The 15,901-nt window shown below is 38.1% G+C and overlaps 1 protein-coding gene across 1 annotated transcript in view; it reads right to left on the reverse strand.

Annotated features, from left to right (window-relative positions):
• Window positions 1-15,901, reverse strand: part of RYK (receptor like tyrosine kinase) — a gene marked incomplete at its 5' end in the record, with an annotated part of 108,471 nt that overhangs the window by 37,101 nt on the left and 55,469 nt on the right. Inside the window, 4 exons of the mRNA XM_040481116.1 lie at window positions 860-946; window positions 2,542-2,667; window positions 6,905-7,005; window positions 10,970-11,114. Coding sequence (XP_040337050.1) covers window positions 860-946; window positions 2,542-2,667; window positions 6,905-7,005; window positions 10,970-11,114 — 459 coding nt within the window. The remainder of the gene's footprint in view (window positions 1-859; window positions 947-2,541; window positions 2,668-6,904; window positions 7,006-10,969; window positions 11,115-15,901) is intronic.

Below are 15,901 nucleotides of genomic sequence, written 5' to 3' on the forward strand. Positions count from 1 at the left end.
TCAAAATTAACATCTTGTCATCTCAGTCCATATCAGACACTGTCAGACATTAAACACCCTATAAATTACATTTTTCTTTTTCTTAAAATGACCAAATTTAACTAAAATTTAAGCTTTTACAAATATCAATTATAAAGTGAAAAATTAGGCATCATATTGCTCCAAAAGAATATGTGAAAATAGATATTCTGTTCATGATAACATTAACTAGTGTGATATACCCTTTAGAAAACAATCTGACAACATCTATCTAAATTTTAAATGCAAATACCTCTTGGGGCAACAATGTCAACTATGGCTATACCTATAAAAAAACTAAGCCAAGAAGGATACATACACACATGGATATTTTCTGCAGCATTACATATAATAGCAAAAAAAAAAAAAAAAAAAAAAAAAAAAAAGGCAGGGAAGTGGGAGGAAGATAAACAAGCCTATTCATGTAAGGTACTATGAGTCTGGGGTGGAGGAGGGGGGACAGGGTGTTTTTTATTCTTTGTAGACAGCAGTATTGGGAGTGGGGAGGAGGAAAAATAAGTAACTGTTTTTAAGAGGAAAGAAACAACTTTTACCTAAGAAAAACACAATAGTACATATAGGAACAATGAAGTCAAATAGATGTAATTTAACTACAAGCTCAAGTAATACCTAGTAAGTGTTTAACATCTTAAATTATTAGACCTTTTTTTCTATACCTTATGAAAACAAGCCAAATATCCTCAAAAGTTAGCCTCATATGAACTAAACTCACATGAACTGACTTAAAGGTCTGGTGCAGACTCAGAATCTGAGACAGAATCTCACTGGCATGATCTACCTTAGGGAAACATTCTGGTAACAGTATGGAAAAAAACCCTACCTTTAACTGTTTTTACAAATGCTTGTTTTTCTTTATTTGGATCTTTTTCATCTACTAAAATCCCATGGAAAATACGCCCAAAAGTACCTAGAAGGAAAAATAATAATTAATGAGATCATCATAAGATAACCTTCATAAAACTATAAGTACAAAACTTCCTGGCACAATATAACTTAAACATAACAAGGACATATGTGATCAGCAGCATTATTCTCACCTAAATCTTTGGTTTTTTAATGACTATTAGAAATTCTTTGTAACTATGAAATATTTTAACTTGCTTTTGTTTTTTTTAAGTTTATTTATTTTTTGATAAATACACACACACACACACACACACACACACACACACACACACACACACAAGCAGGGAGGGACAGAGAGACAGGGAGAGAGAAAATCCCAAGCAGGCTCCGCACTGAGAGCACAGGGCTCTATCTCACAAACCATGAGATTATGACCTGAGCAGAAACCAAAAGTCAGACACTTAACCGAGTCACCCAGGCACCCTTTAACTTGCTTTTAGAAATACCATATTTAAACTAAATATATGAGAATCCTTTCTGAATCATCCTAAATAAACTAACGATATAGCCAGGAACAGTGGAACTCAGTAATGGGGTATCCATTAGAGGCATTTATGAGTTTCTAAGCTTAGCTTCAGAACAATAACAAAAGAGAACAATGGACTCCCCTCATACATTCAAAAACAGACCAAAAATTTTGCTTCTTTTAATTACTACTTGTCACTGGGGACAGTTCAAACCTCTCAGCTGTGATTGACCTATAAGCATCTCAACCAAGAGATGAATTCAGAATGACTCATATGCATTCAAAACACTACAAACTGGATTGTGGAAGGGGGAAAAGGTAATTCTCTCTTTAATAACTTGAGGGACTCAACTCAATGAAGTACTTTATTATTAATTTTGGTCCTCATTCAGCATCTCCTCAATCAATACCCTAAAATTCAAGAAAGAAAACAAGGACCAACAGGTGGGAAAGGGAAGGGTACAAAAATCTACCAAACATCTATTATGCGTAAGTTCATTTAATGTACATCATTTCATCTAATCTTCACTACTAGTCCAAGTGCAGACAATGCAGTGCAAATTTACAGAAAAGGAAACGACGTGGAAGATATTAAATGAGTTCTCCAAGGTCACACAGGTGACAAATCATGGGACGGGGATGGAAGTTGGGTGTGACTCCAAAGCCCATGCTTGTTCCATCTGCTCCATCCCCATACTATCTGTCACAGAGAAAATTACTTAGAATATTTGAAACAGGCTTGCTAGGTAGTGATCATCTTTAAACAAGAACAGAAAATATATTTAAAGGTAGTATTTAAATGCTAATATATACAAATATGTATATTTCTATACATATTTAATACATAAGTACATTATGTCTTAATTCATAATACATTTAATACATAAGTACAGTGGTAAGTACATTAATGCTTTAATGTACTGAAAAATCAAGATTTACACCAAAGCTGTATTACGGCAAATTAAAGATCTAAAGAAAGAGAAAATAAAAATCAGTTTTAGAAAGGAAATAAATTGTATACTTCTATCCTTAAACACAAAGACATGAAATTCTTACAATCTGAAATAAAAAAAATTTTATAGTGTTAACATTAAATCTTGCTTGAGAAACGATTTTAAGAAAATAAATACCTTCTTGGAGTACATCTTTTAAAGTTATCCTCTCCCTGGATATTGCTATATCCTTCACCTTAGCTTTGGCCTCCAAAAGAGTGACACTTCTCAGGTCGTTCTTCTCTATTCGCAAGGTAGGATAACCTGAGGAGCCAACAAAGCCAGACCAAGAAATATAAATACCCTTATTGTGCCATCAGGGTCAACTAATACAGTTCAAACTCAGGACTCAAGTCACAGGAATGAATAAATGTACGAATCACAAAATGGGGGTCGCCTGGGTGGCTCAGCCAGTTAAGTGCCCAACTTCGGCTCAGGTCACGATCTCACGGTCCGTGAGTTCGAGCCCCGCATCAGGCTCTGTGCTGACAGCTCAGAGCCTGGAGCCTGTTTGAGATCCTGTGTCTTCCTCTCTCTCTCTGACCCTCCCCCATTCATGCTCTGTCTCAAAAAATAAATAAACGTTAAAAAAAAAAAAAAGAGAAAGGCACACACATGAACAGGGAGAATTACTTATGAAGGTCACACAAAATTATTCTTCAATGTTTGTTTATTTTTGAGAAAGAAAGTGTGCGTGCACGCACACAAAAGGGGGAGAGGTAGAGAGACAAGGAGACACAGAATCTGAAGCAGGCTCCAGGCTCTGAGTTGTCAGCACAGGGCCCGACGTGGGGCTTGAACCCATGAACTGTGAAATCACAGTGAGACACTCAACCAACTGAGCCACCCAGGTGCTGCAAGGCCACACAGAATTTTAAAGAAACACTTTCTACCTATCCCAAATCCTTAAAATGCATAATTAAGACAAGAAACACTAAAATGAGTATTACCATTACCACCACTTCAACTGCCTTCCACCCAAATGAAATAAGCTTTGACTCACAGAATATTTATTTGTTTGTTTATAGTGTGCAGGGGATGGGGAGAGGCACAGAAAGGAGAGAGAATCCCAAGCGGGCTTGTGCTGTCAGTGCACAGCCCATTGTGGGGCTCGATCTCACAAACCCTGAGATCATGACCTGAACCAAGATTAAGAGTTGGACATTTAACAGAGGCACCCTAGGCACCCCTTTTTTTTTTATTTATTTTTATTTATTTCATTTGAGAGAGAGAGAGAGAGAGAGGGAGAGCGAGCACAAGTGGTAGAGAGGGGCAGAAGGAGAGAGAGAAGATCTTAAGCAGAATCTATGCTCGGCACGAATGTGGAGCTTGACATGGGGCTCGATCTCACAAACCTAGGATCATGACCTGAGCCAAAATAAGAGTTGGATGCTCAACTGACTGATCCACCCAGGCACCCTTGACTCACAGAATTTAACTTATTCCCGTTTATGGACTGTTCTTTTCCCCAAAAGATTTTCTAATATAATCTCCTAACAAAACAACTTTTCAAATGAAAAGACTATCTTTTCGAACAAAACATCTGGTTGATTTAATCAATCTCATGCTTATACAGCCTAGTTGTATCATTGTGAGATACATCTGTTTTTCAGCTGCGCTATTTTCCCACTCATTCTTACTGACAGCAAAAATAAAATTTCTAGCTATAACTTAAAATTTTCATTCCAAGAAAAAAATGTTAGAATAGAAGGAAGATTCAGTGTTAGCAAGTAGAAACCGGAATGGCTTCTCTAAGATTTATGCGCTTTGGTAAACACATGGTAAAAAACTCCCTGGAGAGATAAAAGACCTAGACAATGGTCATCAATTGTTGCTACAAGATCTAGACGAAAGGCTTGGAGAGTTCTGTAACCAAAGGATTAGGCTGATTCTACTGATTCTACTGATACACCTGATTCTACTGATCAGCAGTTTGAACAGGATACACATAGATATGTGAGTATCTGTATTTGTATATGTTTAATCGTACCTGGAGTTCTCAGAGTTTCTTAGATCTATGGTCTGTTGTTTTGTTATTTTAGAAAATTCTTGGCCATTGTGTCTCCAAATATTTTTTTTACTCCTCTCTTTGTCTTTCTTTTATTTATATACAAGTGGATTTCCACTGGATTTTTAAAAAAATGTTTGTTTTTGCCCTACATAATAAATGAATCATCTATCTCAAGATAATGTCCACAAAAATAAGTACATTTCTTATCAATAGTAACTAAAAATATTTTTAATAAGTAATTTCAAGTGACTTTTTTTTTAATGTTTTTATTTATTTTTGAGACAGAGAGAGACAGAGCATAAGCAGGGAAGGGTCAGAGAGAGAGGGAGACACAGAATCTGAAGCAGGCTCCAGGCTCTGAACTGTCAGCACAGAGCCTGATGTGGGGCTCGAACTCACAGACTGTGAGATCATGACCTGAGCTGAAGTCGGACACTTAACCAACTGAGCCACCCAGGTGCCCCTCAAGTGACTTTTAAAAAGCATTTTGCTTTTAGCATATAATAATTGAATCTCTATCTCTTTAAGGTTATAGCCACAATCAAGAATTGACTCTACTGAGCAAATCTTGACATTTAAACATTAAAATCAATGATGTGTTTCTTCTGAATAGTCTGGACTACTTTCATATCTATCATTGTGTTTTCTGAAGAGCATATAATTCTTTCTTTCATTGGCGGTGATGGTAACTACTGATGATTTCTTTAAAATTTCATTTAATCTTGAGCATTCACTCTTTCCCCCTTTTCTTTTTCTTGCCACTCTTATTAAAGAAACCAGTTCTGTTATCCTGAAGAATGTTCAGCATCTGCTTCTTCAAGTATCATTTAACTTGTTCTTTGATCCCTGTATTTCTTGTAAACTGCCAATCAGTTCCACAGCCATAATTAGGTGCAGGTTACCTCTTAGGAGTGGGGAAGGGAGACAAAAAATACTCCATGGGTGGTATATCACATGTGGGAGTACAAAATATCTAGTTGTCCTACTTTCCGTGATGCAAAGTTTCATTAGAGGAGTCACACCATGACAGTCTGCTCCCTCAAATGATCCCATTTCCCTTTGTTGACAGGGTTTTAACACTGATGGTCTTTTTCTGAATCAATTATTTTAACAGAGGTTATAATTATGATTTTCTAATTCTATCATTCCTTCCACATTTATTAGCTAGGATTCTTCTGTAAAGAAGCATTTTCGGGGCGCCTGGGTGGCTCAGTCGGTTAAGCGGCCGACTTCGGCTCAGGTCATGATCTCGCGGTCCGTGGGTTCGTGCCCCGCGTCGGGCTCTGTGCTGACAGCTCAGAGCCTGGAGCCTGTTTCAGATTCTGTGTCTCCCTCTCTCTCTGACCCTCCCCTGTTCATGGTCTGTCTCTGTCTCAAAAATAAATAAACGTTAAAAAAAAAAAAAAAAAAAAAAGAAGCATTTTCCCTCATCAACCAGCACTATCTGCTTACTCTGAAATACAGTTCATATAGCCAGTCATCAGAAAGAGGGATTTTTGGTGCCTTAGTTACTTCTCATAATGATTAACTTCTTCAATAACTATCATCACAAACTCAAGGATTTTTACACATTGTTTCCATCCACTGCAGTCATTCTTTTTGATGCTCAAATGTCCCATTTCAACCTGCCCCAGGTTTATCTTGCCCATTCCTGACCTAGTCCTGAAATTCTCCATTTCCCCAAAGAATCCTGGTTCTTTTTAATGGGAAACAGTACTGGAAGACCACAACAGGGCACTGGATGAAGAACAGATAGTAAATGCCAGTCCAAGGAAGATACCAGCTAACTGCCTGTAAGACCTAATTAATCAATAGCACTACTGAGTTGAGCCCTGATTTATGGTCCACTGTTTATCCTGAGGATTATGTTGTTTTCTATTTGTGTGGAGACTCATTCCTCATTGCGTCTAAATTATATTCTAAGAATGATTATTTTCCCCCAACATCAACATGTTACAGTGTAAAAACTTTTATCAAAATCCTGTTTAAAAAAAGGGGGGAAATCAGATTTCATGTTCTCAATTCTAATGGCAGCTATCCTACAGGATAGGAAGTTATTCTATCATGATTAAAAAACAATGTAAAATCCCTACCACTGCCCTTCAGATTATCACACAATTCATTAAAATCTAAGACTCATCTTCATACAGCTCAATGGCTTATTCTATCTAACTACCTGAAAATATTTCTTCTGAATTTCTACAGAAGTGATTCAGTATCCCTTTTAATGTAATTAACCTATGGAAATCTCCCCAAAATTAATTCTAGCAACTGAACTTAAATTATATTTTTAGTATTCCAATTTTAGAATGTTTCACTCAATGCTCTAGAAAGCAGAAGTTGAAGATCAAGCCTAATTCTGCGCATGTTAGATACTATGTACATGGGATGGTACACATGCCCCACAAATAACCAAGCACACAGGAACCACTGGCAGACAGACCACAGACAGCAATAGTAAATCATCTTTAGAATTAAATTAACTCTTACTGGTGATAGGAGTTGCATTGTTGGGTGTGTCAGCTCTCAGATATTGAGTCGTCTGGGTAGATGGCTGAGACAGCCCTTGGGAACTACTGCTGGCACTGATGCTGCAAACAAGTTTTAAAAGAGAAATATTTGGTAAGTCAGCTTCAGTGAAAACCCTCCTTTTTCTATGTATGCAAAAACGCATCCAACCCATATAACCAGCCTAAAATCCTGATGGCAATCACAATAATGCATGGATCTCCATCACAAACATGCCATATTGAAATTTTAATCTCATAATATAGAGCCACTTCTTCTTTCCTTTCTATCCTCACAATCGTTAAGCAGGTTCATCTTATCAATCATTCAGAAATGCAGGTATTAGTCCTTAGACACCATAGACAGCAGTCCTTAACCTAACACAGAGATATGATATGTTAGGGATCTATGGGTCATCTCTTAGGAAAAGAGCCCATGTCATCCAATTAAATTGCTTTAAAAAAAAAAAAAAAGAAAAAGAGGAGTAGAATGACAGGCCTCTTTTACTAGTGGTCCAAAATCAAATGGCCTAATAAAGGATATAAAAGCAAATCAAATATGCCAATATGCCCAAGGCTTTTTAAGGGGTATCATCTCTGGTTCAAATCAATCCCACCTTTTTAGAATTTCTGGAACTTATTACAATTTTCTAGTATTTGAAGCATTCCATTATACCATATCCTTTAAACAATATAAGAGATCCAGAAAAGGACAGGCTCAAGTAACTGTTAACCCTATACTCAAGATTTTACAAATTAATACCTCGTTAAGTATGTGCTTTTGTCTTTTCTGTGGGTAAAAACCTTACCCCAGGTTACCCTTGGGCACATTTCAGTTTCAATACCTCAGCCCTTGAATTCTGTAGTAGACGGGTGAGGGATAGAAATTTAACATAAAAACTGAACTCAGATGGCAGGAAGTCATACCAAACTGTCAGGATAGGCTTTTCATGCCTTCCTTAGCTGTAGGATCAGCAGGGTCCAAAGGCTCCCAACTTTCCTAAATATGAAGTATCTTTGAACTGACCAGGCCCCACACAATAGCTCTGTATTTTCAAAACCTGGTGATTGAAAAAAATAATGACAAAAAGTTGCTACTCAATCAGGGTGCCTGGGCGGCTCAGTCGGTTAAGCGTTCGACTTCAGCTCAGGTCATGATCTCACGGTTTGTGAGTTCTGGCCCCGCGTCAGGCTCTGTGCTGACAGCTCAGAGCCTGGAGCCTGCTTCGGATTCTGTGTCTCCCTCTCTCTCTGCCCCTCCCCTGCTTATGCTCTCTGTCTCAAAAATAAATAAAAACATTAAAAAAATGTTTTTAAAAAGTTGCTACTCAAGAACTGATCTCTGTGAGTCTACACATGTAGTGGGTATGGGGCAGTACAGTGAAGAGATGAAGACCATAAACCTTGGGTATGGGGGCAGTACAGTGAACATAAACCTTAAAATCAAAACTGCCAGCACCATTTACGAGCTGTATGATCTCAGGCAAACAAATGGTTCTGTAGCCTCGAATTCCTCATGTTTAGAATGAGTTTGATTCTACCTCCTGACAAGGTTGCTAAAAGGATTATATGAAAAATAAAGAAAGAAAGCTTTTAGGAGAGTGCCTTATCCTCAAACATACACTTACAAATTATTAGAAATTATTATTATTACTAATATTATTAGTAATATTAGAATGATAAGGAACCACAGGACACCTGTTTTTGGAGTTCTGGGTACTACTCAAAGATCAGACTAAAAATCAGTGTTGTTGAAAGTCCAGGGGAGGGAAGAGAAATGTTACCATCCCCAAAGAGTGGAAAATAAAGGACTTCAATTTACTTACCCATAAAATAGGATTAAGAAAACCTATCTCCCAGGAGTTTTTTGAGGCCCCAGTTGTATAATATATGTGAAACTATTACCTAACTATTACCTGCAACCAACATAGTTAAATAAGTGGCCAAACTCCAAATTATTTACTGGTCATTTGTTTCTCTCCAGTAACTGAACAGTAGGTGGCACTCTTGTACCACTTCAGAATTCTTGAAACGCCTACAAAGAGTACATTACTAGCCATCAAGCTAGTAAGTAGAACAGCGAGAATTCAGAGATGCTTTGTTTGGCTCTTAACCACTAGGTTACGCTCTGAAACTAAGTGATAATGTAAGTTGCTTTTATTCAGACAATGTCTGGAAACCTTTGCCCAAAAATGGAAAGAACCAGAACACCTAACACATGAGTGTAACTGATTTAATATATATTTTAGCAAGCTGAGGTATATGCTCCATTGAATCTGTAAGTTTTTGCACAATTCTGGCTTATGTGTGTTCACAGCCCTAGCACGCACGTAAGCATTCAAGGAAAATGTGTGTATCAAGACTTCTAAATGCCAGGTTCCTCAGTGACTCCTTTAACTGTGTGTATGTCCTCTCAAAGTCCTATCTAAATGTCCCTGTTACCTTACTTCCACTCAAGAGGCTTCCAAATGTCATTTCTTCCTCTATAAACCCCAATGCTAACTTTAACACCACCATATACACAAAACCTATTCTGAAACACATCTCCCAAGTATTTCCCTTCCTATTCTTACCTTCTTCCTCATCCTTCTCTACTCAGATAAAGCAAGTAAAACAGAGGGGACAAAGAGTACTTAGGGGCAGATACTGAATCCAACCAAGTTGTGTTGGTTGTTTATGCCACACATATGCTTACCCACCGTGTGTATAACACTGTGTAGGCCTGAGGATTCAGTAATCAAGAAGACATATTGCTCCCTAGTTGGAAAAAGCTTATAGTCTAGCAGCAGAGACAAGTACACAAACATGATTACTGGAGAAAAAAGTAGAATAACTGCCACCAAAGACAGAGAGACAGAGAGGGAGAAGCAGAAAGCAGGAGAGAGAGACAGAGGAGGGAGAAATGGGCAGTTGGGAAGCTTAGAAAAGACTTCATGTAAGAGATGGCAATGGAATTGAAATCTGAAGAAAGAACAAGGTTTAGGAACCCTGTGGGCAAAAGGAAAGCATGAATTAAAGTCCTAAAGGGCAAATATAGGGCAAAACTGTGGAACAAGTAATCATCTGACTACAGCATAAGTAAGGGTACAGTAAGGGAAAAAGAGAAAGGTTCAACAAGTTTGGAAAATACCTCTCCACCGAAAGAAAGGCTTTGAAAGGCAAGTCATGAAGTTGGAAGTCTTTCAGTCAGCAAGTGGGAATCACTGAGGAGAAAAACAAGAATTGTGTACTGGGAAAATAAACCTATCATTCCATCTTTACCTCTTACCCTATCCTACCTATAAAGTCGTCCCTGTCATCTCTGATCCACCTAGGCTGGGACAAGTACCTTTTCTATTCTCACACTATACTACACATATCATAATCACCAGATTTATAAACTTCTATAATTATAGGTTGTCAAAGATAAACAAATACTTGAAGCTACAAGGTATATCATTATTTTTTTTAATATTCCCAGCATATCTAACCCTGTGTATCTCCAAGGCTACACTTTAGAATCATCCAGGAAGCTTTAAGAAAAATACTGATGCCCTAACACCACCCCAGACCAATTACATCAGAATTTCTGGAAAGTAGGACCCATGTTTTATAAGCTTACCCATGACTATAATGTGCAACCAGGTTGAGAACCAACGGTTTAAAGCACAGCAGGTTCTCAATAAATTTACTGGATGGATGGATGGAAGGATGGAAGGATGGATAGATGGATGGATATGACAATGATGGAGGGATGAACTAGGAGGAAGAAACAGGGCTATTTTAAAAAGGTACTAGGAGTGGAATAGAGTCATGTCAAAGGGGAAGGGAATAAAAGTGTGCTCACCACTTCTTACCCATAAACTAATAAACTATAATTTGTCTTCAAAATATCTTTTAAATAAAATCAGAGAAACATAAATAATCACAAAGACAACAGTTGTTCTTTTGGCAAGACCTGATCACCCTCCCTCCTTTCCCTGTGCACCACTGTGCATGCTGTGTGGGCTCCCATGAAAATGCAGATAACCGCTTTAATTTTTTTCCTTTCCCAAAATAGGTATAATACCTGTCATCCAGTTCAATTCTTTTCATACTATGAAGGTGCAAAACAGCTAATATTATTGCTACAAGAAATATTACTGCACAGCAAACCCCCACGCTGATATAAAACACACGTGTAGAAGTGGTTGGAGCTGCATGTACAGGATCATCTGAAATAAAAATGAAAAAGCACATTAAGCTTCCTAAACAAATATTATCAATTGCTTTGTGACACAATGAGTATCCTGTTCTTTGTGAGAAAGATTTTCATTTCATGTGTCCATTCTTTGATAAGATCAGTCACCAATGGTGTGTTGATAGAAGTTCCCAAAATTTTTTAATGTTATTGAAGGAATTTTTAAAAATGGTTTTAAACAAAACTTTTCATGAATGAATATAAAAATCACAAGTGCTAGACATATGATAAACCATCTGTAGCAGTGCTGTCCAACAGAACTTTCTGCAGTGATGGAAATGTTCTCTAGTGTGTTATCCAATACGGTAGCCACTGGCTGCCTGTGGCTATTAAGCCGTTGAAATGTAGCTAGTACTACTGAGGAACTGAAGTTTTAATTTTATTTCATTTAAATTAATTTCAAGTTTGGGGTGCCTGGGTGGCTCAGTCAGTTAAGCGTCCTACTTTGGCTCAGGTCATGATCTCGTGCATCATGAGTTCAAGCCTGCTTCGGATTCTGTGTCTCCTTCTCTCTTTGCCCATCTCCCACTGACACCCTATCTCTCAAAAATAAATAAATACTAAAACATTTTTTTTCCAATTAATTTCAAGTTAAATAGCCACATGTGGCTAGTGGTTACCATAGTGGACAACACAGATGTACAGATCATTCATATTTGTTCAACAATGATATCTAGAGTGGAAAAGATCAGACACCTTTGTTACCAATCACTGATTCACAGAAGGAATATACAACACAGTGACCCCACACATTTTAAAAAAACAAACTTTTAGTCTTCTCTTACGAGAGTAACAGATTATTTTGCTTATTTTTTATTTTATTATTTTTTTAAATTTACATCCAAATTAGTAAGCATATAGTGAAACAATGATTTCAGAAGTGGATTCCTCAATGCACCTTACCCATTTAGCCCATCCCCCTCCCACAACCCTTCCTGTAACCCTCAGTTTGTTCTCCATATTTATGAGTCTCTTCTGTTTTGCCCCCCCACCTGTTTTTATATTATTTTTGTTTCCCTTCCCTTATGTTCATCTGTTTTGTCTCTTAAAGTCCTCATATGAGTGAAGTCATAAGACTTTTGTCTTTCTCTGACTAATTTCACTTAGCATAATACCCTCCAGTTCCATCCACGTAGTTGCAAATGGCAAGATTTCATTCTTTTTGATTGCCGAGTACTACTCCATTGTATATATATACCACATCTTCTTTATCCATTCATCCATGGGTGGACATTTGGGCTCTTTCCATACTTTGGCTATTGTTGACAGTGCTGCTATAAACATGGGGGTGCATGTGTCCCTTCAAAACAGCACACTTGTATCCCATGGATAGATGCCTAGTAGTGCAACTGCTGGGTCATAGGATAGTTCTATTTTTAGTTTTTTGAGCAACCTCCATACTGTTTTCCAGAGTGGCTGCACCAGCTTGCATTCCCACCAACAATGCAAAAGAGATCCTCTTTCTCCACATCCTCGCCAACATCTGTTGTTGCCTGAGTTGTTAATGTTAACCATTCTGACAGGTGTGAGGTGGTATCTCATTGTGGTTTTGATGTAGTTCCCTGATGATGAGTGATGTGGAGCATTTTCTCATGTGTCGGTTGGCCATCTGGATGTCTTCTCTGGAGAAGTGTCTATTCATGTCTTTTGCCCATTTCTTCACTGGATTATTTGGTTTTTGGCTGTTGAGTTTGATAAGTCCTTTATAGATTTTGGATACTAACCCTTTATCTGATATGTCGTTCACAAATATCTTCTCCCATTCTGTCAGTTGCTTTTTAGTTTTGCTGATTGTTTCCTTCGCTGTGCAGAAGCTTTTTATTTTGATGAGGTCCCAATAGTTCATTTTTTATTTTGTTTCCCTTGCCTCTGGAGACGTGTTGAGTAAGAAGTTGCTGTGGCCAAGATCAAAGAGGTTTCTGCCTGCTTTCTCCTCGAGGATTTTGATGGCTTCCTGTCTTAACATTTAGGTCTTTCATCCATTTTGAGTTTATTTTTGTGTATGGTGTAACAAAGTGGTCCAGGTTCATTCTTCTGCATGTCGCTGTCCAGTTTTCCCAGCACCACTTACTGAAGAGACTATCTTTATTCCATTGGATATTCTTTCCTGCTTTGTCAAAGGTTAGTTGGCCATACGTTTGTGGGTCCATTTCTGGGTTCTGTATTCTGTTCCATTGATCTGAGTGTCTGTTCTTGTGCCATGCTTATTTTTAAAAATAAGAGCAGGATAACAAGACCCCACTCAGTAAACGGTATTCAATTTTCTATTATTCAAAACAGAGGGAAAGAGAAAGCAAGCCTTGGCGCTGGAGGAAGTAACTCAAAGACAGGCAAACAGACCGACACACACACACACACACCTACACACAGGCAAACTGAGGAAGAGATGCACGGAGACAGAGATACATACGTTCTAAGCGAGGACAGGTGAAGACAGAAATAGAAGCAGAACTGGTGTAACTGAAGCATCAAGTAAGTTTTGATGATGAGCACTCACATTATTTTTTTTTTTCAACATTTATTTATTTTTGGGACAGAGAGAGACAGAGCATGAATGGGGGAGGGGCAGAGAGAGAGGGAGACACAGAATCGGAAACAGGCTCCAGGCTCTGAGCCATCAGCCCAGAGCCTGACGCGGGGCTCGAACTCACGGACCGTGAGATCGTGACCTGGCTGAAGTCGGAGGCTTAACCGACTGCGCCACCCAGGCGCCCCGAGCACTCACATTATAATTCTACTGAATAAAACCTGAGAAATTTGGGTTTTATCCTAAATAAGACACGAAATCATTACTAAGCAAAGGAATGATATACACTATGACAGCTGAAAAAAAAACAAAGCCAACTGCATGCTGTGCAAAGAATGCTATGAGTGTTGAGCAACAACAGGGAAAGGGAAGAAGTTAGAAGGTTACTGCAGTAGTCTAAAAAAGAGACAGCAGTGGTGTGGGCAAGAGTGTTATGGAAGATAAATTAATGGACTGGCGTACAGTTAACAGACCTTGCTTATGAATGATACTGGGGTAAAAAGAAAGAGAAGAATCAAAACTTTGGCTTAAAGAATTAGGTGGATAATGGTAACTTTACAAAGATTAAAAAAAAAAAAAGGCAAGTTGAGGGAAGAGAGAAAAAATCAATAGTTTTGTTGTGACTAAGAGTACCCAGTATACATCTACATGGACATGTCAAGCTGACAAGAAATACAAGTGGAGTTCTGGGGATAGGTAAGGACAAAAGATAAAAGCTATAGCTTTGAAAAACTTGGGAATCAGGTTGCTTTCTAAAATTTAAACTTTGCTTTGAATCAACAAACAATAAATCAGAACAGATTAAAGCAAAGAAACCAAATGGCTTCCAGAGCAGCTACACTTTACTACAGCCTGAACGAAGGCCTGACTTTCCTGAAGAATGCCACAGGCTAGTCAATCCTGGGAGGGGCAGAAAAAGGAAGGTCGCCAAGGCTGGTGTTGGCAGTACCTATCCAAGCACACACCAGGGCAGAGAAGAGGAAAGACACTGCTCTGCCGGGCAGGTCCCCTGAATGTATCCTACTTGTTCACCCCCCAAATTCCAGGCTTGTGTATGCACTGCTCCTATTCCTTCACTTTGACATTTCACTTGCCACCACCTGGTCACCCTTCAAGTCTCAGATGAGATGCCACTTTCTCAGGAAGCTGTCCCTCACTCCGTCAGAGATTACATGCCCCTCCTCAGGGTTCCCAAAGCACCATAGCTTGCCACACTCTTGTTATTATCACTGCCTTATTGCCTTGTCCATCTCATCCTCTACATCATAAGCCCTTGAGGGCACGGACTGTTTTGCTCACAGTTTGATCCTCTGCCTCCAATCATACCACCTGGCATACCACACATCCTCAAAAAATGCTGGATAGATGGATAGAAAGGGAGGGAAGGAGAGAGGTATCAAGAAAAAGAGCCAGAGACCAAGAATATGCAATATTCTATTCTCTTTGTTAGAAATAACATCCTATTAACATAAAAGAAATGGGTAAAGTCACCAGAATTTTCAAAGTAAATTTGAGAAGCAGTGATATTTTAAAAAATGGTTTTCTTTCTTCTCAGAGATAAATCCAATGAAATATTCTTAAAAAGTAGACAACATTTCATATTATTTTATCTTCAAAAAAGGCGCATGTTGGGATATCCAGATATTCTTTGCCTCCTGAGGTGAGAAAAAGATAAAACAGGAAGCACATACTACTATCTATGAACTATTCTTGCCAAGAGTTGGCCCTAAATCTAATCAAGTACAAAATCTAATACCAGTTTATAGGAGAAAGAAAAATATGTTAAATAATGCCACAAGGATGAAGAAGTGAGAAATTCTATGTGATAAGTGATTCCATTTTGTCAACAAAAAAGTGATACAGGGGAGAGGGGTGATCTCTGATTAATATAAAATATTTGTCAACAAAACAGTGTGTGGGCTTCATTTGATCCCACTGTGGAGGAGAAAGTATAAGATATTTTTGAGACAATCAGGTTAATGTGAACATGAACTAGCCAAATAATTTATTAAGGAACTACTGTTAATTTTGTTAATTTTGTGATAAATCAAATATAAGTGAATAGGTGCTGGGTGTTTGTGGTTTGTTTTTTTAATTGCCTTTTTAAAAAGAAATCCATACTGGAATATTTATACATGAAATGATGCCTGGATCGTGCTTTAAAATACCCCAACCCTCCCCACCCACTTACTCATCCAGAAAAGGAGGAGAAAATCAATGGAACAATACTGGCA

The sequence above is a fragment of the Herpailurus yagouaroundi genome, unplaced genomic scaffold (assembly GCF_014898765.1).
Source record: "Herpailurus yagouaroundi ecotype Mexico unplaced genomic scaffold, PumYag 159, whole genome shotgun sequence".
Lineage (NCBI taxonomy): Eukaryota > Metazoa > Chordata > Mammalia > Carnivora > Felidae > Herpailurus > Herpailurus yagouaroundi.